The 25,898-nt window shown below is 42.6% G+C and overlaps 3 protein-coding genes across 3 annotated transcripts; 2 read left to right on the top strand and 1 right to left on the bottom strand.

The window, feature by feature from the left end:
* Window positions 1–298: 298 nt before the first annotated feature.
* On the bottom strand, window positions 299–5,563 carry LOC139339331 (mitochondrial adenyl nucleotide antiporter SLC25A24-like). Its single transcript, XM_070974892.1, has 10 exons — window positions 4,891–5,563; window positions 4,392–4,518; window positions 4,153–4,240; window positions 3,911–4,022; window positions 2,681–2,839; window positions 2,427–2,579; window positions 2,204–2,311; window positions 1,871–2,038; window positions 1,522–1,672; window positions 299–1,277 (listed from the first exon to the last, which is right to left on the bottom strand). The coding sequence occupies exons 1-10, from the start codon at window positions 5,068–5,070 to the stop codon at window positions 1,096–1,098; spliced, it is 1,428 nt and encodes a 475-aa protein (XP_070830993.1). The 5' UTR covers window positions 5,071–5,563; the 3' UTR covers window positions 299–1,095.
* A 1,307-nt stretch (window positions 5,564–6,870) lies between these two features.
* Window positions 6,871–14,320, top strand: LOC139338925 (EEIG family member 2-like). The gene is made up of 11 exons (XM_070974278.1): window positions 6,871–7,150; window positions 8,831–8,951; window positions 9,240–9,269; window positions 9,631–9,747; window positions 10,248–10,294; window positions 11,267–11,370; window positions 11,534–11,629; window positions 11,748–11,955; window positions 12,187–12,323; window positions 12,905–12,968; window positions 13,239–14,320. Exons 1-11 carry the CDS (start codon window positions 7,005–7,007, stop codon window positions 13,279–13,281), a joined length of 1,113 nt encoding a protein of 370 aa, XP_070830379.1. The 5' UTR covers window positions 6,871–7,004; the 3' UTR covers window positions 13,282–14,320.
* Window positions 14,321–14,833: 513 nt separating this feature from the next.
* Window positions 14,834–19,666, top strand: prpf38b (pre-mRNA processing factor 38B). The gene is made up of 6 exons (XM_070974422.1): window positions 14,834–15,243; window positions 15,769–15,837; window positions 16,057–16,208; window positions 16,524–16,584; window positions 17,857–18,095; window positions 18,249–19,666. Exons 1-6 carry the CDS (start codon window positions 15,034–15,036, stop codon window positions 18,913–18,915), a joined length of 1,398 nt encoding a protein of 465 aa, XP_070830523.1. The 5' UTR covers window positions 14,834–15,033; the 3' UTR covers window positions 18,916–19,666.
* Window positions 19,667–25,898: the final 6,232 nt, after the last annotated feature.

Here is a 25,898-nt window from a genome sequence, read left to right as displayed (position 1 = left end):
ACACAAGACAAAAAAAACATGTCAATAATAACAGTATTTCACTCCAATCACTAGTTATTACTGTTTTCTTAAGTGTTACCATGTAGTAACAATCAACACCCATAAAGAACCGTAACTGAAAAAGATATATATATATATATATATATATACAGTACATAAATACAGTATGTATGTATGTATGTATGTATGTATGTATGTATGTATGTATGTATGTATGTATCTATCTATCTATCTATCTATCTATCTATCTATCTATCTATCTATCTATCTATAGATATAGATATATAGATATATATAGATATATAGATATATATAGATATAGTAAAAAAACACATCTGCTGATGTCGGAAAGTTCACATTGAGTGGCTGTAAGGCACATGTAAATGATTATCAGATAACACAGAATGTGGAATTAGTGATTTTCACATTGCACAAGATGCGCATGTCTTCATGCATGCAGTATTCCAGTGTTAACAAGTTATTGATTTTTCAGGGCCAGTTATTTTTAGCTGACAGCTGCCGACTGGAGCTGATGTCACTCTGGGGAAGGTGTTTACAACTTAGAACAGTGTTACATTACCTCTAAGGGGCGTGGACTTCAGCATTTAAACTGGCTCAGTGTCACTTTTCCTCATTCTGGTTAAAATAAGACCGTTAGTTCTTCACTATCAGCTCCACCTTTCTCCAGAGAAAATATTTCTTTTGTTACCAAAAAAACACAACAGCATGAGCTACCATCCATTTTTGGTTTGATCACAGTTGTAAAAGAACAACAGTAGGATGATTTTAACAACCCATTAAATATTATATTTTCTATCTTTGTATTCATGTACTGTCTTAGTGTCAAGCATTGTTTGGGACAGTGCGTAAATTAAGAATTAAGGATAAGAATTAAAGCATGCTCACCACAACTGATAAATGCTTTATCTACTGACAGACAGCCCATAGTGGGATACATACAGCTTTCCATCCACTGAACTCCTGAACCAGCTGGTGAAAGTCTTGCCCTGTATGTCTGAGGCCTGTCTGCTTTCTTGGGAGTTATTTCAGGCATTTTCAAGTTTTTAACTCTTCTTTTGTCATTGGCTTGCAGCGTCATTTGGAGATTCCTAAGCCAGTCTTCATGTACTCGTAAACCACGTAGCTGATGCTGACAGCAGGAATGACTTTCATGAAGTTTGGCAGGATGCCGCGGTAGAGTCCGAAAAAGCCGTCTTTGGCCACAATGTTCTTCATCAGGCTACTCATGGAAGGCTGGTCTGACACATCAAGAGACGCTGGAGGGAAGAGGGAGTATGGCATGAAAGCATGCTTTTTATTCTCGTACCGTAAGTTAACGGCGGCTTTACTGGACAACAGTTGCAGCTCCAAACATGTCTAAAAAGTGTATGTTTACAGAAAATAGTGGCTACCCTAACAGAGCTTTGTCACCACATAAACATCTTGCCTGTCATGAACGATATTGTTTCCTGTGTAAATTATGCCATGCAAGTTTTGTCATCACGTTATGTCAGACTTTACCTTTGGCCTGCATCCGTGTGCGTACAAGTGCGAGAGGATAGCTGGCCAGCTGGCCACAGGAACTGGAGATGGTCCCGCAGGCCACCAGCACCAGAACTCCAGGGTTAGCTGAGTCGTTGGGGTGATATGATAACCAGGCGTTCTTCAGACTCTGAGACACAGGGTGACAGGGGATTGGACAAGAGGCTGGAGACTGAACTACTGTACATCAGCATATAGCACAAAAACTATTCCCTCTGCAATTCAAGACGAACTGTTTTATCGTGCATATAAATGAGTTCATTTAACAAAGTGCACTGTGTGGTGAAATGTCACCAAATGGGCCGGATACATTCAAAAGTGTACATACCTCATAAACAGCGAGGTCTATCCCAGCGTAGGGAATGATGCCCACCAAGTTTGGAACATAGCCCTTGTAGAAAGCCTTTACACCCTCTTTCCTCAGGATCTTCTTGGCACAGTCAAACATTCCTGAATACTGGCCAGTTTTCCTCAGGGTCAGTCGAGTTTTCAATACCTTAAAGGGAGAAAGTAAAAAAAAGTCTCAACGGACCAACAGATTCTTCTGATTCGTGTTGTGTTTTGAAGATGTGGGAGAAACTTTAAGGAGCTGGCTTCATTTTATTTTAAGGCATGCCACGAATGAGGTGCTGTGATGAAAGTGATGCAACACTTGTCCTACCTCCATTGGGTAGATGGCTGTCTGCGCTGTGGCTCCAGCTAGAGAGCCAGCCATAAACCTCTTGTGTACCTCAATCTTTTTGCCCTCTGATGATAACAACTTCTTGTACTGCAAAAAAACCCCACAAGTGGCAAGAACATAAATATGTATTCCAAATACGTGTGAAGTTATAAAACTGTAATGAATACCATCAAGCATATAAAAGGTTCAGTTTAGAGCTTACTTGTTCATATGCCATGAATTTAATAGCCGTCTCAGGTGCAATCTTTAAAACATTGATCCCATTCCCCCTCCACAATGAAGTTAGACCTCCCTCTGTGAGCATCTGCTTGAAGCCGCCTATCAGGCTTATAGGATTGGTCTTAGAAGAATGAACCTGCAGTAGAAATACACAAGGTTTGCAGGACAGTTTCACACACATCTGTTTCTTAACTGACCTCCCAAGGGAAAGGATATATTTCAATCCATATATGTCACCTGCATGAAGACTTTCATTCTGTCCAGAGGGGCCGTGCCGGTGCGAGAGACAGCCCCCGCCACTGCACCTGCGACCAGCTGCTTCCACCAGCCGCCGGAGCTCTTTTCTTCCTCCGTGAACTCATCTGGGATGGCCAGGCTGTCACCAATGTCCAGCACCTAGTGGTGACATGCACACATTTACTCAAATCATTTAATGTGTGGACACAGGTCAGATAGAAGAGATGTCTGTGGGCGTAATTGCTCTTGCCAGAGCTATAAACACACGTACTTTGTTGTATGTGAGTTTGTGGCCATAATAAATACAGTACAATGTTTCATATCAGATTAATTTTGCCCTTGAACATGTATCTTTCTGAGGAAGGCGCATGTCACAAGCACTTCTGCTTTTTCAGTCTATTTTCACAGTGATGCAACAACACTTTATTCAATCCTGCCAAATTGCCAGCTGTACGCTGGAGAGACAGCAACATTTAAAAAACCTTGAACGAAAGGGTTCAAGGAAGCGAAAACATGAGCAGCACGGCATTGCTTCTGTTCACTGTATATTTGACGAAAGTGGCGCAAAGAAAGGTTAAAACCTGCTGGAGCTGTTTGTTCTAACAGTGAAACAATGGATTGAGTTCATTGTCCTTTGGCTAGAAGCGCTTGTGAAATCATAATCACTGAGCCGACTGAACCCTCGTCTTGCATGCTTTAGCTGTTTCAGATAAACATGTCCAGTGTTTTTCCAAAAGCATGAAGCTGTCTGATAGTCCCAAACATGGTGGAGCAGCAATTTAATGCAACTCTGCAGGGAAACACGAGGACTCATTCACTTAGTTGTGCGTCTTGCTGTCACTACTGTGACACATTTCTGGTGTCAGCATGCAGTTCTGTCTTGTTTTGTTATCTAAGACACCAAAAATGTGCAGTGCAGTGAGGATTTTGGAGGATTTAGATAAAGAAGAGAGGCGGTGTTTGCTCAAACAATATTTGCTCACTCATTATCTCATCGGCGACGTCTTTATTTGCACCAAGAAGAGTTGGAGGAGCAAGCTGAGGGAAACAGAGTGAAGTGCCGTGACCTAATTATGTTGGACAGTCTAGTCTTTCAGAGCTGCTGCCAAAATATGGACTGCAGAGAAAATCCATAATATCCAACACAGGAGGACAAGAAGACACGTGATTTATCCCACTGCTGTCCTGTCTGCATTTGTCTACATCTGTTTGTGTGCACATGTCCCGTACCGAGGAGTGTTTCCAGTAGCGTATGATCTCCTCCAGGTTCTGGGCTGGGTGGAACAGAAAGTGTTCTCTCCACTCGTTCCAGTCTACCATCATGGTCCCATCAATGTCCATACTAAGGAAACACACAGAAACATTTAACCTATGAACTACAGGCTTTATTATGTTGCATCACATTGTAATAAGGATCACCATGACCCAGACAAAGCCAATATTTCTGGCCACATTGTAAATGCATTGCATACCTCTGTAATATTTTCAGTGCATTCTCTTTGCTGATGTCCATGCCCAGTTCTGCAAGGGACTGCTGGATCTCTGAGGCATCAATACGCCCTGACACAACACAGAAAACTCAATTACTCAGACATGCTGCGGTATAAACAGCGGATAGGTGGTTTTGTAAACACTCATGCTGGTATGTTTCATTATGAGTGGACACTCATGCCAAGTGCTTTCACCCTGAGCGGCTTCCCTCGTCTCTTACCGTCATTGTTTCTGTCCAGACTCTTAAATGTCAGCCACAGCTTCTTCTCGTGCCCTTTCAGATATTTGGAGAACTCGTGGAAGTCGAGACTCCCATCTTTGTTTTGGTCACCAGAGGACACAATTTTCTGTAGAGGAGATAAAATGTAGTGGGTCATTTGCCTGCTCCTAGTACTCACTCACTCACTCACTCACTCACTCACTCACTCACACACACGTGTTTCCATCACTTCCAAGGATATTACATTGACTTACCTTCATATCCTGGAGACTTACCCTAACCTTAACCCAAGTCTTCCCCTTACACTTCAAAGATGGCTTTTTGTCCCCATAAGGACAGTGCACATGATGTGACCGTGCAAACAGATATATGGCCCCATAACATGAATAATACACACTCACACAGCCAGCGACAGTCATACAACTGAGGAATTTCTGGCCACGCAGGCTAAGCCCTGAGACTCCTGTCTATACACGACCCCCGACCCCTGAGGTTGTACCTGTGCAGCACCCTGACGGAATATGCCCATTGCCTTGAGGCCCGCTCGCAATTCAGCGACGTCCACTTTCCCATCCTTATTGGTATCAAGCCTCTCGAACAGGGCCTGGTATGACCTCTCACTGTCGGCATCCCAGCACCGGGCATTTGATAGTAAAAACGTCCGTAACGTCTGAAACATCGTAGCGCTAATGTGGAAACAACGAGTCCTCCCGCAGTCAGGATCTGACCATTAATCCATATTGAAGATCATTAATAAAACCTGCGGAAATCCAAATATGAGCTCGGCGTTCGCGGTGAAAAAACAGGGTTTCCAGTTACTTTATTTTGCAGACTGCTCCATGCAAAGGTGTATTCCGTAGCGTTTCAGAGGGAACTGCAGTAAATCGAGGGCGGAGCGACGCGCGCTGCGTCGCCACCCGATGTTTTCTGCGGAAAAGCAGGAAAGATGGTAAAAGAGAAAAGCGGTGGAAATAAATAATGCCTGGATTAACCGTGTGCATAATCTGCGTCCTGTTTCATATAGTGGACTTGCCCATCTGTTTTTTCACGCGTGGTGCCTGTGATATGTGATAATAGATTAGAAAGGAAATTTAATCTCTTCATCTAATACGACGCGTCAGCGGACAGACAGAAACACATAGCGTTATTATGTCCTACAGCGCAGCACCGCTGGTCGGCACTAGAGGACGGTGTTTCCTCAAACAAAAGGTGGCGCACACAAGAAAACCATAGACTGATTAATTGTACCTTTGAATTGGTTTTCTGCAGGTGCTTATTAGATCTTATACTACTGTGGCACAAAATATATTCAGGCCTGTACAGACAGTGGTTGAAAGTAACAATCAACCCATCTCAAATTCTTTGTTTAAGTACAGTTTTATGGCACTTCTGCTTTAGTTAATGTATTTTTATAGTGTGTTTCCCCATATCTATTGAAGGCTCTTTTTTTTTGGGGGGGGGGGGGGGTACTTTTGTCTTCTACTCTATATACTTATACTACTCTATATACTACTTCTATGTCTATGCTATATTTCAGAGGAAAATGTGATTTTTACCTTCACTACATTTCTTTATATTCATTCAGCTGCTGTTACTTTTTGTAAAACACTTTATGATGCATTGTTTTAGATTAAAGCTACCCAGCAGAATGTAAAGTTAAAAAAAAAAAAAACCTCGCCTCAACCAGCTACAGCATTAAAATGCTTCTTACATCAGTAATAACAGTCCAGTAATATAGTCTGTATATGGCACAATATAGTCAGTATATTCATAAATTGTGATCTTGAAGACTGAAGTAAATGATCTGAATACTCCTTCCACCACTGTTTAGACATAAATAAAACATCCAACAAAATAAACTGTGTACAAAATTCTGATTCTTGCTGAATGGCTTCAACAGCATTCATTTTTATATTTGTTATATATCTAATATTAGCACTTAGTTATTAACCATTAAAAGTAACATTGGTAATCTGTCAACTTTCAAATCTTTTAAAACGGAGAACATATCATATGTAGATCTCTGTATGTGTGTATAAATATTGCACATATGAGTGTGTGTGTGTACTGTAGGGTTTTCAGCAGTCTGACAATAATCATTAGAAATAATTTAAAGTAATTGTAAAGTATTGTAACAGGCTGTTCAGTGTTGTCATATACTTGTTTTGCATTTCTTCCTTTTGTCACAAGACATCTGAATGATATTCTCCCCCTTTGTCTCCTCCACTTCTCTTTTACGGTCATCTGTGGTTATGATAACAATGTCACTTCAGTGCATTAACTCATTGTAGCTTGTGTTGGTATTTCTCCATACATTGGGAGTTTTCAATGAAATTCAGCCAGTAAAATGAGAAGTGTGCAGACGTGACCACGATATTTCTCTTTTTTTTAGGGCCGCTGCAGTGACCAATCAAACGACGGAATTTCTCTCACGTCATGAATGATATTTTTCAGTGGGTGGGAAGAAGATTTGAACTTTGGATCGAATCTGCAGACAGAAGCAGCAACAGCTGAGGGAGCAGCAGCGACAGCACCGAGCAGGGAAAGTGTCCAGCTGTCTGTCAGCTTCACCGCTTCAGCCAGGACCTGCACTGCCCCGGTGTCCTACACACCATGTCGTTCATTCTCATGAAGAAAAAGAGATTTAAGTTCAAAGTAGACTTCGACTTGGAGGAGCTGTCATCGGTTCCCTTCGTGAACGGGGTATTATTCTGCAAAGTTAGACTCCTGGATGGAGGTTTTGCCGAAGAGTCGTCTCGGTAAGAAGTTTTGCTATTTATAGCAACCGTTTACTGGTTGGCTTAACTAACCTAGCTAAAATAATAAATATAAATAATAATTATAACAAGCGAAACTTGTTTTTGACCTTTGTTAAGCTCCTGTTAAATTGAAGTTGGACACCCGATAAGCGTTTGTTTTCTCGGCTTTGCTTCTTTCTCGGCACTGGCATTTCTTTTCATTTAAAGCGTGGTTAACACTTAGCTGTACCGCAGTAGCTAGATATCATTTAGCTTAACTAATAAACGTTAAACTAGCGACTAGCTAATGCTAACCAGGTTACTGTATGTTAACGTAGCGAAGAGTTGAATACTTACTGCTGTGTGTAAGGAGACAGGACAACTCAGGAGGCTGTGATTTAACCTGGCTGTAAGAGCCATGGACGCTTATTAGTTCAGCGAAATATAACAGGATGATTATTTTAAAGACGGAAATATGAGTTTTCGTTGTTTGCACAGTTGATCCAAACGGTTGCTAAGCAACAAGTATTGCATGTCAACGTCGATTTCAGTCAACGGCTAGTTAAATATTAAATATTAATACTAATGTAAGATTAGATATGTATTAATCATTATTAAATTCTTATTTATATTATTATTATTATTTGGACATAGTACAACACAGCAGAGACTCCATTTGGTGGCCACATGTTCTCAGGCCAACTTTCTTCCTCTTACATTTGCGCATTTATGGTATATTCATTGTTTCTATTTATGACAATGGCAACTAAAAACAGAATTTCCTTCCATCCATTCCATTGGAGTATATACAAGGTTCGTCCCCTCGGGCTTGTGATTGTAGCATTTAAATGAGTCACTGTGGAAAAGCGGACACAGCATGGCACGTCAGCTGCTAACCTCACTGTCTTGCCATGGTAACTGTTCCCAAAAACTGCGATGTAAACACTGTATTCTTAGTTTTCTCCTGCTCCAACCACACCTTCAGTCTCTTTCCAATACAAGCATGTTGACAACCTTTGGTATGATGCATGTGGCGTATGATCAGTCTTTTTTCTTTTTTTTTTTTTTTTTCTATATCTATTGCTGCTTTTTTTGAAATAGTTCCCAAAGTTATCAAACCATAATAAAATAACTTTTCTAATTCTATACCTGTGGGAAAAAAATGTACTTTAAAGCTACACCCCCCTTATTGCTGGTGATGGGCATTGTCTATTCTGCATGTAGCCTGTGAAGTCAAATTTACTAATAAAGCCCCAAATCAAAAATCATTAAATTTGCCTTCTTCTTCCAAAAGATCCATGTTGGGTACAGTGAGCACCCTATCATAGACTTTAGGTCACCATCCCTACACAATAACAACATTTAAATATCCTAATGTCAGAGATTGGACTTAAGTGTTCATGTTTGCAAAGGATGAGTGTCGAATAGGACTTTGTAGGATACAGCTCAAAGCCTACAGGATGGCCATAAGCTCAATTCACAGACTAAATTGATGTGATCATCATTTGCTACATTCTCCACATATTTTGTTTAAAATTAGAAACATGAACAACCTCATCTTTCATCATTCCTGACGGTCTGGGACACGTTCATGCATAGATCTGGCAGATTCGTGATCAACATCTGCTCCTCCAGTATTCAGTGTGCCTTTGGGATTTTCTTTTATATAACGAAGTGTCTCTACATGTGCTTCTCTCGCAGGGAGTCAGTCCAGGCCAACTGTGTGTACTGGAAGAAGAGATTCTCTTTCATGTGTAAGATGAGTGCAAATGCTGGGACAGGTGTGCTGGACCCCTGTTTGTGCCGGGTGTCTGTGCGCAAGGTACGGGACATTCTTCTGACACCAGGCTCTGTTTTGTTGACACTACAAAAATGCATGGTAGCAGTTTACCATAGCAGAGTCCAGGCAGTTAACTTAGACTTGAAGGGTGCTAAGAAAACATTTATGTGCATACAATCAGAAGCACAGTTAATTTGTAACCACAAGTGCTTTCTGCAGGCATTGGTCATACTGCGAGGAGACGCAAATCTTTTCATGACAATAGCAACAGAGATAGTCATGGAACAGACAAATGTAACCTCACTCATGTTTGTGTTTTTGTCATTCAAGGAACTGAAGGGTGGAAAATCTTTTGCAAAGGTAATACTTCCGTTCTTAAGACTCTAGACTAATGTGTGTTGTAAACATAACAGCTTAAGTGCCAGAGATCCATTAGAACAGTCTTATCATTAAATGTAAATGCTAACAGTCAAAGTGCCCGTACAGGACTTTTCATTTATCTGAGTCGATAAACTAAGAATGTTTTTCTTTCTAGTTTCCGGCTCCAGTTACTGATTGGAGAATCTGTAAATCAAAACTGACACTATGTTAACCAGTAACTTTACAAATTAGTTAAAGAATTAGGTTAGCTGATTTCTCAAGGATTGAAGGTCCCATTTATGTTTCCATGTTATCCAATCTGACTGTCTCCAACTGGTTAATCTCTTTTATATCTGTGCAGCTGGGCTTTGCTGACTTGAACCTGTCTGAGTTCGCTGGATCTGGCAGCACTACAAGAAGGTGTCTCCTAGAGGGATACGACACCAAGAACACCAGACAGGACAACTCGATTCTGAAGGTGTGGCAGTGTTTTAACACACAATCCTCCTTGAGATACCTTTCAAAAGCCCCTTAGGAGTCTCTGCCACACTGGCTTTGTTTTGCAGTCCAATAATTTATTCTTATATGTCTGTCAATTATAAAGCATTTTAGCAAAGCATAGATGAGCCTACAACCTAATCTTAGTGTTCTAAAGCAAGTCGCCAGTTCTTAAGTTCATCACACAGAAGTAGACACTCCTCTATTTGAAAAAGTTGGATTCATGGCATGGATGGAAAAGTTGAATGTCCTGACAGTTGATACAGCACATGTCTGAGCCTGTGATCTATAAACTGCCTGAGCCATGGGAATGTAATTTAAAAACACTGTTTCTTCCAGGGGCACACGTCTACTTCACACAGTGTTACTCTAAAGCTTGGTAACTGCAATGCTATGAAAATGCATGTCTTTTTTGCCTCACATGTGCAGTTGATGGTCAGCCTAAAAATGACATTTCTATTCTTCTCCTTCCTGTTACAGGTTGTCATCACCACACAGCTTATGTCTGGAGACCCCTGTTTTAAAACGTAAGAGCTCGTTTTGGCCTTATTCATCTGTTCCATCTTTATTACTCATCATTCAAGTCTGAAAATGAATCCTGACATGCCTGTTGTGTTTACCCTTATTCAACTACAAACTGTTGTAGTTGTGGTTGCAAAGAAAGTCTGCGCCCCGCAGTGCGAAGTCTGCATCTAACCACAGAGGAAAGGGTTTTACATCACATCCTGTTCGTCACCAATCTGAAAAAGCATTCTTTTGTCTGGTACTTAAGACACCAACTGCATTTAAAGTTATGAAGTATTATTTTGTAGCTGAAATCTTATCACAGTCATATCTGAGAGCTGATAACACTTCACACAGACATTATTCTGCCCAACCTCAATGAGCAGCAACTGATATGCAATCAGCTCAGCCCAGAGGTTGTATTTTCTCTTTTGTCAAGAGCTGAATGTCGAGCTGTTGGTCACAAAGGAGGTGATGTAACATCACACTCCTGGCACAGCCTGCAACATGTGCAAACAGCTTTCTTAAACCAATACCAAGTCTCCCCCTGTAGTCTTTCATCTCCCAAAGGCTCTGTTGGTATAATGACACACCCACTGGAGATGTCTGAAGTGTAAATCCAATGATGGCCCAGTCATTCTACCCACGCAGTATTACTCATTGAGTGAGGAAGAGTTACAACAAGAGAGATGACGTTAATTTTTTTTTTCACTGTGTGTCAGTCTTTGTCTGCCTCTCCGCCCTCATTCCTGTGTTTAAGATTGCATCTCAGTAGCAGAGAAGTGGGGTTTCCTGTGTTAATATCTGCTAAACCAGAAGTGCAGTACTATAATGTCATTGTCTTAACAGACTTAATACTTTGCCACCTGTAACTAATGTGTAATTCAATCGTGGTCAGTGTCGATAAAGCAGTTGAAGGAGCTCTTTTCCATCCACACACCATAGAACACCACCCTGCTTCTCAGTAATAACACTCTGTCTTGTGTTCCCTTTAGGCCCCCATCTACAGCCATGACTCTGGGGATCCCACAGGCTGAAGCAGAGTGTCTTCTTGAGGACAGAAAGGGAGGGGATATGCACATATCCCATTCACTCACTGGTATGTACTGCACAGGCTTTTCCACAAGCCTTAAACTGAAACTATGAATCCTCTAGGGTTTTAACCTAAAGAATAAACACTTCCTCTGAATACAAGTTTGACCTATGCATACACATTTATTAAATGTTCTGCTTCCCCCTATGTGTGTTTTGCTTTCATTTAGAGACTCCAGGAAAGTCAGTATCAGTCCCAGAGGAGCTGGTAGCGTATGGTCACTCTAGGACACCCAGCTATGCAAGTCAGCAGTCAAAAATCTCAGGTAAACAAACACAGAAACACATATTTGTTCCCTTCAAACAAAGCAACATTATGACCACCCCAGTCACACAAATCACAAGCACAACGTCAGTGTTTGTTTTTCTCTCCTGTTCCTGAAGGTTACAGCTCGAACTACTCCAGTTTAACAGATCTCAGCCATCGGCGGAGTGCGTCAGGAGGGTCTGCCTCAACAGGAATCGGCAGCATCCTGGAACCCAGTGATCAGCAGGGGGAAAAAGGGGAGAGGGAGAGCAGGACCACTCCCCCCTTTTCTGCAACCTGTCACCATGCACCTGAACGCCCCTCTACCCCTGCTAAAATTCCAAGGTAATCCACTCTTACCCAGGGTCTGACATTGACACTTACACACAATTGCTATCATGTATATACAAAACAAAATATTAAAATTTTAGTTCTGCTGTTCTTGTGTATTGGCTGGCTATGATCTGTACTACTTTATAATCGCCACAAAATGACAAAACATTGCAATTAAGTTTTATACATATATCACAAAATATATTATCTTATGCCACCACACTGTTTTTGTTTCTCCTTTAGACATCCAGTTAAGCAGAACTCAGTGGAGAACCAGTTGAAGAGAGTTGATGCCACCAGGGTGGATGCTGATGACATAATAGAGAAAATCCTGCAGAGCCAGGATTTCAGTCACGGCGTCTTGGATTCCAGCGCAGAGGGTGTGTACACCTAATCTGTCACTTAGTGGACTTGCGAAAGATGACTTGGAGAGTGGCCTACCATCTACTTTAAGGTGTTGCAATGCAACAATGCAACATCTTTAATTACTTCCTTCAAATACGAAATGATGGTTACAGATTTATGATATGATATTTATTTATGACTAATCATAACTCGGGCCATACTTACTAGCCCAAATATTAATGTTTATTTGATTAATGTTTACAGAGTTTTGGTTGCATACCATGAATTGCACAAGGGCAGTTTAACTTTACTGATAGCTGAGCAGACATTGTGGCGGCCACGGACAAACTCCTGTACTTAACCAAAGACTTAGTGTAGAGGACTGTCATTTATTGTGTTAAGAAATGGTGACACTACCTACTCAGACTGAGACTGATGTTGTACACATTTTTAATATGGAAGTGCATCTCTCAGTGCTATCAACTACTTCCCTGGATGCTGCCTTTGTTCAGTTGCCACGTCTGCAACTGTCATTTATTTTTAGATTTTCTATTAACTAAGTGTGAGCCATTTTCAAACCCGCAATGACTGGCAGTGTGCTTTTTTCTTGCTGCAGAGGAGGGGCTCAGCTTGTTTGTTGGTCCTGGTGGGAGTACAGCCTTGGGAAGTCAGCACACGAGGTGGGTGTGATTATGTAACCGTGGATTGTTTGGTGCCACGCACCAGGCACTTACTAGAAACAAATAAATTAATTGCAAATACGCTGCATGGGAATTCTAATACAGACTCTTTCTATTAACCACATGACTGGTTATCACTTTGTTTCTACCGTGTACACTTTCAATTTCACAACACAGCTTTAGTTCCTCATGTAGGACAATGCACCACAGGCAGATCTGATAACTACCCTCATTTCCTGTCATGTAACACACTGTGGCGTTCTCTTTCAGGGTTGCAGCTGGAGCCTTTGAGCAGGTGGTGATCAAGCGCTAGGCTTTGGGAAGCATGTGCCTGTCATAAAGGGTGCTGTATTACACTGATGCGGGGGACACAGGACTGACCAGTGGAGGTGACATCAGAAGTTGCCCCCGCCTCATTCAAGGAGATTTAGTTTCTCACACGCAGTCCCTGTGCATCTGACCTACAGTGTCTGCTGATCAAGAGATCCCCCTAGTGGTCAAGAAGTGGAAGTGAAGGGCACATTTTCAGAACATTTTGGTGGCCTTAAAAAGTGGTGTACTGACATTTCTATTGGTCTTCTTATGCGCTATTAAATCTGTAAGACTACGAGTTACTACTGTTATCTGCACATCCTGTTCAGCCATCTTGGTGACATTTGAGCTATTAAGGGGAATCCATGTTATTTAAAATACTATGCTAAAGTATTTAATATGTTTTTACTTTGTTAAGGTTGATTTTGTTTCACCATTTTACTTGTACCATAAGTGAAGGACTTAAGTGAGGGGACTGGGTCCATTCCTTGAAGTCCCATTTATTTAAAGTAATAGAAGACTGACACATTGTAGAATTTACAGTGGTTACAGCGCCATACTATGTCAGTAGTTGTAGCCCATTACAAATAAACACCTCTGTTCACCTGGTTGTGAAAGAGGATGACTGCATTTAAAGTACCATGAAGTTTTCGTGATTGGTGCCTTCAGTATGATATCTCTCTCGTGTGTGCGTGTGTATATGACTGCTGTCTGTCAAAAGGAATGAATTTATTTGTACCACCAATTTTGTGAATGTGCCAGACTGTATATTTGTTGCCACTTGAGAAGTCATATCTGTATTGTGTAAACTATGAATGTATTGAAAGTGAACTGTGTAAAGCCTGTGGAGTTTTTTAAGATATCTGTATGTTGTTTTTAAGATGGCGGAAGGCCAACTAAAAAGTAAAATATTAAAAAGTGAACTCTGTGTAACATCAAACCACTTTTACTGCTACATTTCACATATCTTTTTGCAAACGGTGTGGAGGAAATACAGACTGGGTGAAAAGATATTTACCCAGAATTAAAATAAAAAGCTGAAAATAGAAAAATCAATAAAGAGACAAGTGCAAATAAATTATTCATAAATTTTACAATGCTGTATAGTCAGGTCATAATTAAAAGTTTAAAAGAAAATCGAAGCTAAAAGAGGATATTGATTATTGAAGTGATAGATGAATATTGTGAAGCGGTGATTTTGAATTTTCAAACTAACGTCAACGTGTAAGTAACTGAAGTAATGTTAAATACTAACAAGTTCGACAATGCCATTTCCGGTTTAGGCAAAACAAACAGTTCAAAGTAAACATTACTGAGTACATTTAAGTGACAAGGTTACGTTTAGATTTTTAAAAGTTTAAATTTAAGCTCAGCATAAAAGAAGTGTATAACAGCATACATTACCTGTTTAGAAGCCTTCGATTTGTTTGTTGGCAAAATCACAAAATAGCGTGGTTGATGTGTGAGTACATGCTTTTATTTTCATTACGAAACATTCACCGTGTTGACGTACGTTCGTTTACAGCAGCGGTTCACACTGCACCACTAGCGTTACAGTTCCGGTTCCACCTCGCAACAGCACTTTAGCTAAAACGACGGCGGGAAGTTGATATCTTAAATTTAACCACAAATCAGCAACAACCAAACGGACGAAATCGCTAACGATCGACGTTTCACTATCTAATATTGATGGCTCTGTAATCGGAAATACGCTAACTGTAAAGTAAGCTTAGCGGCGTGGGATTCGGCTAACATGGCTAACGTCGGAAACCAGCTACCAACACAGGCCGTTAGCAAGCCTGCGCCTGGAAAACATGGAAATGTATTGCCCCTGTGGGGCAACGAAAAGACTATGAACCTCAACCCAATGATTCTTACGAATGTGCTGTCTTCGCCCTATTTCAAAGTGCAGCTTTACGAACTAAAGACTTACCATGAAGTTGTTGACGAAATCTACTTCAAGGTAACATTAGCAAATGCTAAACCGCATGCTAGTTAGATAATCACAGTCCAGTTAGGTTAGCTTTACTGTGATAGCAATGTACTGCAGTCGTCAAATAGCAAGGGAAAGTGGAATCGTTAACTCAGCTAAGTAAACCGCATAACCACAAAGCTAAATCAAGTGAGGTGGCGTTAGTTGGCCATAGTTATAAACAGACTGGTTTACCGTTACGTCTGGTTGACTCACGATTTGTCTGTTGGAGTACTGTTTCTGCAATGTTGCTGAAGGGCTAATATTTAGTCAGAACTTTAAATGAGTGGGCCAGTTCAGGTTTGCTATGGCTACTAGTTTCGCTAGTCAAGTTGTTAATCTGAATGGGAAACAGCCACGATAGTTTCAGCATTTCTTATTAAAGCCTCCAATATAAGTTATCAGGGAGATGGAGAGAACAGGTGTGTGTGTGTGTGTGTGTGTGTGTGTGTGTGTGTGTGTGTGTGTGTGTGTGTGTGTGTATATAAAGTAAGTTTGCTCTTTGTGTGGCTCCAGGTGACCCACGTTGAACCTTGGGAAAAAGGGAGCAGAAAGACCGCAGGTCAGACTGGAATGTGCGGAGGGGTAAGTGAGAAGTACGTGCTTTTTATATTCCCCTCCCCCCCAAAAAACTCCCCCCGTTTTTCCCATTCTGTTTAAATCACTTTATATGAGAACAAAAGTGGCAAAGTTCCGATTCACTGTACTTCAGTCCTTGTGTATTGCTGTCAAAGGGTCACTCATTACAAACAGGTATACTGTGATGCGCGTTGGTGTGTTAAAACATGTCTCCGTCCTTTCTAGGTGCGTGGAGTTGGGACTGGTGGCATTGTGTCTACTGCTTTCTGTCTTCTATACAAACTGTTTACTCTCAAGCTGACTCGCAAACAGCTGATGGGTCTGATCACTCACACAGACTCTCCATACATCAGAGCACTTGGCTTCATGTACATAAGGTATGATTCTTTGCCAAATTTGACCGCTGTAGTTCATCTGTGTATAGTAGAAGTTTTTAGACTTGCAAATATTCTGTACATTACTACATATCAGATCGGTAGATATTGTGATTACGAGTACACTATTAAATTGTTTCTAATATGTATGAGGGGGAATTAATTGAAATGTTTTTTATTGCACTTCTGACATTGCACTTAGATCATGAAAAGTTTAATTTGAACCATATCACATATTATCCTCATGTGTGGAAAATCAGTGTATGAAGACAATGACTCCAATGCTCATATTGTCCTCTCTCTGCTGCTCTGCCTCAGATACACTCAGCCCCCAGCAGATTTGATAGACTGGTACGATGGCTTCCTGGATGATGAGGAGGTATGTCACCTCGGGTAATGATTTGATGTTTCTTCCTCTCCATGAAATACTCAGTCGCACAACAGATTTTAAAAGCTGTCAGTTTCCCCCCCTTGTGATGTTCATAGCTGATTTTTCACCTTTGCCTTCATTTGGCTTAATTGTCCCCAGTTTTGTCCTCTAAGCCTGATTAGCCAGGTTACTTGTTCACTGCTCTGCTGCTGATTTTTTTTTTTTTAAATCAGGGTAAGTACCATATATGATGCTGAGTAAATCTTTCATTCAATGTAATATTAAGGCATGCCCTTTGTTTTTGACTAGCTTTGCATCAGGACTTGTTGCACAAAACTGAATTTGGGATAAATAATAATTGGAGCGTTCATGGGGATACATTCAAACACACACAAATGATGTAACACATGCCGTAATACAACTATTACGTAAATCTGTTTTCTTCATATTGAGTTAAAATGTAATTTGATCCCAAGCTGTGCAACCAGGCCTCCTTCTGATGTTCTGTTGTATTATATTTGAATTGATCATATGAAATCCTACCCAACTGGTTAATTCCCCTGTTTTTTTCTTTAGATGCCCATTGTGCAGCAGGTGAATTGGATATTGTATCTCAGCACTGTTGGTTTGCGTGTGTGAGTGCAAAGCGGCTGTTCTCTACCATATAAAGTTAACAACTCTTCAACTGGTGTGCACTTAGCTACCTGCTCCAATCTGTGCTTACACTGTGGGCGATTTTATCCTCCTGCAACCCCTTAAGAGTTCATTGTGCCCGAAGAAGGAAGCCAAAGCTTCTCTCTCTCTTTGTGCCTTTGGCTAAATGAGAATGTGACTCAGTGTTTTCAGATGCTGCTCTCCCTCCTTTCATTTCTTCACAGTCAACAGTAGATGCTATCACTTTTTAAAGATGCTGTTTTAAACAGCCGACGTGAAGGAGAGGGGAGTAGTTTGTCAAATTATAGTCACATTTCCTGATTATTAAAGCTCACATTGTAAATGCAGATTCCATGAACTGCCAGACAGCTTAGACGAGGCAAACTTTTTGTGACATTTAAAGTTTTGTTTCCTCTATTTAGAATGATCAAAGTAAAGCCAGACACATTTGATTGAGAGATATGAGAGATTAAGCTAGATGAACAGAGGTGAAGGTTCAGTACTTGGTCATCACAAATTGCTTTTTGATTTGAGGCAAGATTGAAAAAGCGATCAGATTGTACCAGATGTCCTGCCTGTGTGTGCTAACTGAGTTTTCTATGGCTCCTTCCTGCCGTTTGATTCTAGGAGCTCGATGTGAAGGCAGGAGGTGGCTGCGTGATGACCGTTGGAGAAATGCTGCGCTCCTTCCTGACCAAGCTGGAGTGGTTCTCCACGCTGTTCCCCCGTATCCCGGTGCCTGTGCAGAAGATTATTGACCAGCAGATGAAGGCCAGGCCTCGGAAGGTCGCTCAGAAGGAGACGCAGGAAGAGGACGCCGCCGCGTGCACAGAGGCAGGGAGGCAAGGGGAACGACGCCGCTCCAGGTAACACAGGAAATGAATCAAACTGTTTATTTTTTTTTGGGCTGGTTTTGTTGGAGTGGAACAGCTGGCCCATTTGGAAACAGTTACTATTGGATTGTAACTATTGTAAATCTAAGTGTAATTGGTTGAAGCTAATGGTAGCTTTTTCACCAGGACGCCCAGACGGACACCAAGCCCCCGGAGGTCACCCAAGCGGTCAAGGAGCAGAAGCCACCACCGCGAGAAAGAGCGCCACGGCCCCAGCTTTGACCGAGAGCTGGAGAGGGAGCGTGACCGTCAGAGGAAGGAGAGGGAGGGCAGGGACAGGGATAGGGACCGAGGGGACCGAGGGGACAGGGAGAGACGACGGTCCCGCAGCACAGACAGGAACCGCGAGCGTAGAAGAAGTCGCAGCGGCAGCCGGGACCGAAAGAGCGAACGTAGAGACAAAGAAAGAGACGGCGGGGATGACAAGAGCAGGAGGAAGGACAGGGAGCACCATAAAGATAGAGGCTCCGAGAGGGAGAGGTCCAGGGATAAAAAGAGCAGAGGAGAGACTGATGACAGGAGGCATAAAGACGACAGGGAGAGGCACAGAGAAGAGAGAAAGTCCAAGAGGTCGAGCCGGAGTCGAAGCAGGGAGAGGAGGCACAAAAGTGGAGGAGAGGAGAAGAGCAGGAGAAGAGAGCGAAGCCACAGCAGAGAGAGAGACCGGGAGAGAGACGGAGAGCAGCGTTCTCACAAACGTAGTCGTAGCAAAGAGAGGAGCCACCATCAGAGAGAGTCCAGTAATGACCATAGTAAACATAGTGAACGCAGAAGGAGCCATAGCACTGAGTAAATGCCGCCTCCGGCAGAATTACTTCTCCTCCCATTTTTCTTCCTTTTTCTGCCAGTTGTCTGGTCTGTCAGTTACGCTAAAGAGAAGGAATGTCAGCACATGGGACATCTGGAGTTCTTGTCTTTGGCCAATGTATTGTTGCTTTATGTTTTATGTTTTTCTGCCTTTTTTCACTCCCCATAGACCATTGTTAGTCTTCACTTGAAATTTCAAAAGTGGTGAAAATGGCATTTTAATTTTCTATGGTTCGTTCTTTTGCCCCAGATGTGGGTTTGTACATAGTGAATCGGAGGCTGTCTACACACGATAAGTGGTCTGAGCTGCATGGGTCGCTCAGCTCAAAACAATCTTCACATAATTTATGTAATTTATAGAATAACTGTTATTTCCAGGCTGGACAAAAGCTCAAACGCTTGTTTTTTTTTAATTTGACTAACATTATACTGTGTATGTCCAAGACTTCTTCATTTTAAGCTTCTTAGTCAGCTGTATTCTGATTGAACGAGCGTCGAAGGGTCTCTAGTGAACAGTTCAAATTTCAGCGCAGCAGCGATGTGGATGAACGGTGGCTCGAGCTGGCACAAAGCAGTTCTGTCCACGATCGCGTGTAGACAGCCTGAGAATGTTTTGAACCCAGAAAGGACAGTCTGCACAGGGTAATTTTTAATCGCACACACGGAGCCCTGCTTGTGCTGTGTTTGGATTACTGCTCTGTTGCATTTCGTTTTCTAATAAAACACTTTGACAAACAGCTCCTGGTGTTCTTGATTTGAAAGAAAGCTGCATGCGGAGGTCATAAAAGCTCACATTATCATAGATATGAAAGGATGTGACAAACACGCAAAGCATATATTTGATGGTTTTATTACAACATAGTTGAAAATAATTTCCATATTAAATATACATTTAGAAATGGTAAAAAGTGAAATACTCTGGACATTTGAAACACTTCCTGATATATTACCTTTAAAATGACTAATTAATTTACAAAAGTGAATAAAATCGTAAAGGCAGGAGGAACAAAGCCCCAGAAATAAAATCCATAACCTCAACCAACAGCGGACAAAAGACGTGCCTCCATGAAACATTGAAGAGGAGCTGAAATGTCCTCTGGGTAAAGGCTGACATCTGCTCCCGTGTCACTGCTCACCAAACAGAGACTGGTGCAGCTCATGATAAATCAGCAGACATGTAAATGCCACAGCAACCCACGCTAATCCATTCTTCTTCCACATCTACAGCGGTGTATTATTTCCTACTGTCCTGTCTGCACACACACAGGCTCTGACTCGGCTCCGCTGGTGGTCGAACTCATGGCCGACACAGAGAAACAGTAGGTTGCGTTGGGGCTCAGGTCGGTGACGATGATGCTCTTGCCGTACACCGTCAGCTCCTGAGGCTCAGCGGAGCTGCCTTGCTTCCTGATGATCAGGCTGTAATGGGAAGCAGCGTCCACTTCTGACCATTCAGCGACAACAACTACTGCCATCGCATGTCTGACATCCAGTACGGGAGCCGAGAGGCCGCCTGCTGGTGGAAGAACAAGTCAAAGTTGTGACTGGGCTCCTGGCTGGCGTAAGATTTGCTTGTCTAATAAATGAAGGTACGGAAGCCGAAAACAGCTGTGCTTTAAGTAATTAAATAGAGTTTATTTATTTTTGTTAATGCTGATAAATTAACCTGTTATCACCACAAAACGAGTTCCACTACCTCGAGGTAAGGAAATAATCGACTCATTGTCTCGAGATAACGAACCCGTTTTCTCGTGATAACAGGTTAATTCATCAATTATGAAACTCCACGTTTCATATGAGTTTATTAAAGATGAGGAGAGCTATGCCAGCATACATTGATGGCATCTTGACAAATGTTGCAACTGATTTAAGCTGAAAATGGGAGGAATGCACACAATTCATCAGACTACTTCAATCTTACTTATTTGTATAAACATCATAGAAAAATATAATTTATTATACCATTCAAACACCCACCAGTGTGGGTAGTCTTTTCCAGTTCTATGCCAAAAGAAATCTTTTGGTTGCAGCCTACTGTACAGTAACACATCTGCTTTAGGTGACTGCTGTATGTAAGCCTCACAATAATTAGCCATAATGTAAATACCCTCGTATGAAAACACTCTTTCAACAAATGACAAAAGTTCATAAAAAGTTCATGTGGTTTGCTTTGAAACTCACAAACTCACAGTCCACTCTTAGAGTTAAGTCATTTTCTCCTGATAAATTTCTTGTTATCTCAAGAAACTGACGTTTTATTTTATAGAAATGAATTGTAATCCGTTATCATGAGAGAAACAAACTCAAACACAAACTCACCACTCTCTTGCACTTGTTCGCTGAGATCTCTCCTCCTGCGTCCTTGTGTTACCACTAAAGAGAAAAAGGTTACATCAGTGAGTTTGTTTCCAGTCAGATTTTCTTCCTGCAGCATCTTCTCCGTGCACACTCATACACACACTGTTCCTACCTTTGGTGACATTTTCTGTTTCGCTCTCTCCAGCATTGTTGCTGGCAGTGATCACCAGGTCAGTGGAAGCGATGTTGGACAGAGAGCAGGACAGCCCTGCAGTGCTGCACAGCTGAGCTTTTGGAGTAACACTGTCGTCGTACACCGTGTATGTGGTGGCAAACACAGATGCGTTCCACGAAACGGTGGCAAAGGAGCTGTTCCCACTGTACACCACTCCTGCTGGTGGACACGGAGCTGGGAGAAGAGAAAGTGGAGTTCGTTGAAACATCTGAAAACTTGGTTTTAAAGGCTGCAAACCCTCCAGACCAGTGAAATAAGCACAAACAAAAAACAAATCAACAAGCTCTCATGTGAAACAACCAAACCGACTCTAAATGTGGCAGAAATACTGTCAAGAAAAAATGACCTTTAAAGAACTGACAGGAGCACAAATAGCCTTTTGATAGAAAGTTTTATTTTACCATATACATATAGCAGATATTTTGGCTTTTCATGGCAGGAACAGCACAGGTGTAACTAATTAAATCAATGATGCCTATGTTCCACTGAAGTGTGCCAGTAAGCCATGATGGTAGTGATACAGCATGAAGAACACTTAGGCCCTGGAGCTGGAACAATGTGCTGTACTTGAACACACATTGAGATACTTTGTTTCAGTATTTCCATTTTCTGGTACTTCATACTTCTGCTCCACTATATTTCATTGGAAAGTTTCACATATTATACTCCACTATACTTATTTGACAGCTAAGTCTTTCCACACCAAAATTATGACTCTAAACTGCTCTGGAGCAGCAGTGTTGAAGCAGCCTGTATTAGTCTTATTAATCAAACCTGTGATTGCCCTGCAATAAGATGTCAGAACGGCTGCCATGAAAAGATTGATTTTGTCAAAAATGTGCTTGAACAGTGATTCGAGTGTGAGGTGCAGTCTACCTGTTGTCCCATTGAGAGGTGTAGACGGGTTGCTGGCACCAGCAGCGTTCCTGCTCTCCACTGTAGCAACGTAGGCTGAACCGCAGGGGAGAGGAATCTCAAAATACGTCGTGCTTGTCCAATAGGATGAGAGCTCGAACTGAGCCTGGCTGTCCCCCAGCAGACTTCCTGTTAACTTCAGCATGTACTCAGTGCTGTTGCAAGTGATCTGTGTCCAGCTGAAGCTCATCACCTGGACCTCCATCTGCATTGGCAGCAGCTGCACCTCAACAGCATCTGGAGGACAGGGAGCTACATGGAGAGAGAGAAGGATTAAATGTGTTATTCCATTTCCATTCCAAGTGGGAATATTACAAAGCTACTGAGTCTTAGAGAAGTAACCTGCTCCGCTCTGCACTGGGTCACTGAAGGAGCTGTTGCATGTCGCGTCTGAGGCCTGGACGGAGAAATTGTAAGCTGTTCCACAGTCAAGGCCCTGGATAGTGCAGGTGGGATTTGTGCTTTGACAGTAGAGCATGTCTCCATTTCCAGCCTGGGCACAGCCGTAGTAGTGTACAGCGTTATCACTGGGCGTCCAGGACAGCAGCGCTGATTGATTCTGACAGTGGTACGTAACTGAGAGACCTTCAGGCTGGCAGGGACCTGGGCAGAAGCAAAATGATCAAACTGCTGAAGCAAATATTATTCAGTCATGTTGGCTCCATGTATGTACACGCACTGATCTTCTCCATGTCTTTTGTACACGAGGATAAATATACCTGTGTTGACTGTAACATTTTGACTGGCCTTGCTGGAGCAGTTCTCATGGCTGGCCGTCACAAAGACTGCATATTGCTGGTCACAGTGGAGGTCCGATACGCTGCAGTTACTGAAGGTAGTGTTGCAGGTATGCACGTGTCCGTCTGCACCCGTAGCGACAACATGGTAGGTTTCAGCAACGGGAGAGGGGCTCCAGGACACCAGCGCACTGTTGTCCTCACAGGAGGCGTTAACCACCACGTTCGTGGGAGGACATGGCTCTGTGAAGACGGGATGACAGTCGAATTTTAAGCTACATTGGGGCTTTAAATTAATAATTTGATACACTTATTACATTTGCTTTGTGAATATGTTAATTAGTAAGTTTTAGAGGTGTTAGTAGACAGATTTTGTTGTTTTGGGACCGAGCCACGCTGAGTGTTTCCTCCTGTCACATTTACTGGACAGATATGAACGTGGTACTGATCCTCCCATCTAAGGCTCGGCAAGAGAGCAAATTAGCACATGTGCCAAAATATGGCACTACTGCAGGCCAAAAAGAAATGGGAACCACCCATCCACACATTTTGCCCTTCTTTACTAGTATTACATGTTCATTGCGTGAGAGAAAACAAACAAAAAATCGACATACCCATGCTTATTCTGTACGGTGGACTCCTCATACTGCTGCACTGGTCCGATGAGGCAGATACAATGATGGTGTAATGGAGGTCACACCGTGCTCCACGGAGGTAGCAGCTAGTGCTGGTGTTGTTGCACGATAGGATGGTATGGTCCCGGGCTTCTGCTGTGGCAGTGTACACAGTGTCTCCCTCGCTGCCCTCCATCAGATGCCACATGACGAGGATGGAGGAATTGTGGCACTGAGGGACGGCTGTGATGCCAGCGAGGGAGCAGGGGGCTGGGGGAAGAGATGGATCTCATTCAAGGACACTGCTGCATGTATGAGTATGTGTTTCAGGAAGGGTCAGACATTATTTTGAATGGATGTAAAATGAGGCGTCATCAGCATATTTCTGCAGAAATCTGTTACCTGTCTGCAAGTCGATGGTGGCGCTAGGCGGACTCTCACACTTGCTGTTTTTGGCGATAACACTGAAGTTATAAAGTACACCACATGCCAGGTCCTCCACCTCACAGGTAGTGTTGGAGGAAGTGGTGCAGTTGGCTGTATAGTCCTCTCCACCTAAAGCTGACACAGAATAGCTGTCGGCCCCTGGAGCAGCATCCCATGATATCCAGGCAGAATTGGTCACACAGTCGAGTTTGCCTCTGACTCCCTGGGGCTGGCAGGGAGCTAGAACGTAAACATGAAAGTTAAATCAGTGACTGGATGGATGGATTTACGTGAGGATGGACAGTTGTTAAAGTTTTCACACCTGACAGGATGCTGTGGGTCTGGCTGTGCTGGCTGCGGCAGGTGCCTCTAACAGAGCTGACTTGAACCCCGAATGTGTTTCCACAGGTCACATTGCTGATGGAGCATGCAGTGTTTGTGGTGTTGCATGACTCGTTTCCTCCATTGGCCGCGATTACTGCAACCAAGAAGTGGTCTGCTTCTCTGACGGCATCCCAAGAAATGGTCATGTCGTTTGACGAACAGCTGATGTTGGCACTCACGTTCTGAGGCGGGCAGGGGGCTGTGAATGAAGACACACTTTGATTGGTCAGGTACAGCTTTTCAGTTGAAACTGTTTGGTATGCACAGCACAAACATATACAACTGTAACTGTGTATTAGATCACTTTTCTTCTTTTCGTCTTCACCATGCCCTTATCCTGTGAGAATTTTGAAATTGTTTAATTGTTTCCTGTCTCACCTGAGTTGAACATCAGAACCTGGCTGGAGATACTAGAGCAGTTGTCATCCATGGCCACTACCTGAACAGCGTAGCGGTTACCACACGTGAGGTCGTCAAGGCTGCAGGTGAGGTCAGAGGTCTGGCAGCTGATGTTGCCATGACTACTGTGGGCTGTCACTGAGTACTGTACAGCACCCCGACTTGCAGACCACGACACAAGAGCGGTGTTGTTGGCACAGTCCATCGCCACTGAGACATTAGTGGGAACACATGGCACTGCAGGGAGAGAGCACGGAGAGTTAGTCCAGATTTAAGATCAAGCACAGCAGCAGCAAGGTACAATACTATCAATTAGCACTGGATTACTACAAGTTACAGCACAGTACAGTTGTGTCATATTGTTGTGTCAGTATGCTTTATCACGTGATCATATTGCACGTTTGCAGCCTTTTAAACCTCACCTGACTGCAGACTGCTGGTTTGACTGGAGGTGATGTTGCACTGCTCGTTGGAGGCTGTGACGGACACAGAGAAGTTGTGCCCACAGGTCAGGCCGGGGACACTGCATTCATTAGAGTCGGACATGCACATGTTTGAGACGCCAGTGTCAGTCTGCATGGTGGCCGTGTAGAAGTCTGACCCATTACTGGCCTGCCAGGTTACCATGACGATGCCAGAGAGACAGTCCTGCATGCTAGAGACTCCCTCAGGTGGACAAGGCCCTGAAAGAAAAGCCACACAAGTTCATTTTAGATCTGTTTGAGCTCATTTCTACTTTTATATTTAGTAATTATCTAGTAGTTTCCCTTTAAATCTAAACTACATCTGACTCCTTGATGTGAGGACACCTCAGAAATATGTAACCTACATGTCTGTATGGAGGCTGGTGCACTGGAGGTGCCTGGACAGTGCTGGTTGTGAGGTGTCACTGTGAGGTTGTAGGTTTGTCCGCAGGAGAAGTCAGAGAAGTGGGCTGTGGTGACATTAGTGGTGAGTGAAG

Source organism: Chaetodon trifascialis, chromosome 11 (assembly GCF_039877785.1).
Source record: "Chaetodon trifascialis isolate fChaTrf1 chromosome 11, fChaTrf1.hap1, whole genome shotgun sequence".
Classification (NCBI taxonomy): Eukaryota; Metazoa; Chordata; class Actinopteri; order Chaetodontiformes; family Chaetodontidae; genus Chaetodon; species Chaetodon trifascialis.
Note: the sequence above shows the minus strand (reverse complement) of the source record. Positions and strands in the feature narration are given on the sequence as shown.

What these genes read in the sequence shown, in the direction of transcription:
- LOC139339331 (XM_070974892.1), bottom strand. Translation starts at nt 5,070, where the DNA reads ATGTTTCAGACGTTACGGACGTTTTTACTATCAAATGCCCGGTGCTGG. An exon ending in TCCGTCAGGGTGCTGCACAG is followed by an intron (nt 4,519 to 4,890) that starts GTACAACCTCAG and finishes TCTCCTCTACAG; the next exon opens with AAAATTGTGTCCTCTGGTGA. An exon ending in GAATGAAAGTCTTCATGCAG is followed by an intron (nt 2,580 to 2,680) that starts GTGACATATATG and finishes TTTCTACTGCAG; the next exon opens with GTTCATTCTTCTAAGACCAA.
- LOC139338925 (XM_070974278.1), top strand. Translation starts at nt 7,005, where the DNA reads ATGTCGTTCATTCTCATGAAGAAAAAGAGATTTAAGTTCAAAGTAGAC. An exon ending in GGAGACCCCTGTTTTAAAAC is followed by an intron (nt 10,295 to 11,266) that starts GTAAGAGCTCGT and finishes TGTTCCCTTTAG; the next exon opens with GCCCCCATCTACAGCCATGA. An exon ending in CTTGGATTCCAGCGCAGAGG is followed by an intron (nt 12,324 to 12,904) that starts GTGTGTACACCT and finishes TTCTTGCTGCAG; the next exon opens with AGGAGGGGCTCAGCTTGTTT.
- prpf38b (XM_070974422.1), top strand. Translation starts at nt 15,034, where the DNA reads ATGGCTAACGTCGGAAACCAGCTACCAACACAGGCCGTTAGCAAGCCT. An exon ending in TTGACGAAATCTACTTCAAG is followed by an intron (nt 15,244 to 15,768) that starts GTAACATTAGCA and finishes GTGTGGCTCCAG; the next exon opens with GTGACCCACGTTGAACCTTG. An exon ending in CTTGGCTTCATGTACATAAG is followed by an intron (nt 16,209 to 16,523) that starts GTATGATTCTTT and finishes GCTCTGCCTCAG; the next exon opens with ATACACTCAGCCCCCAGCAG.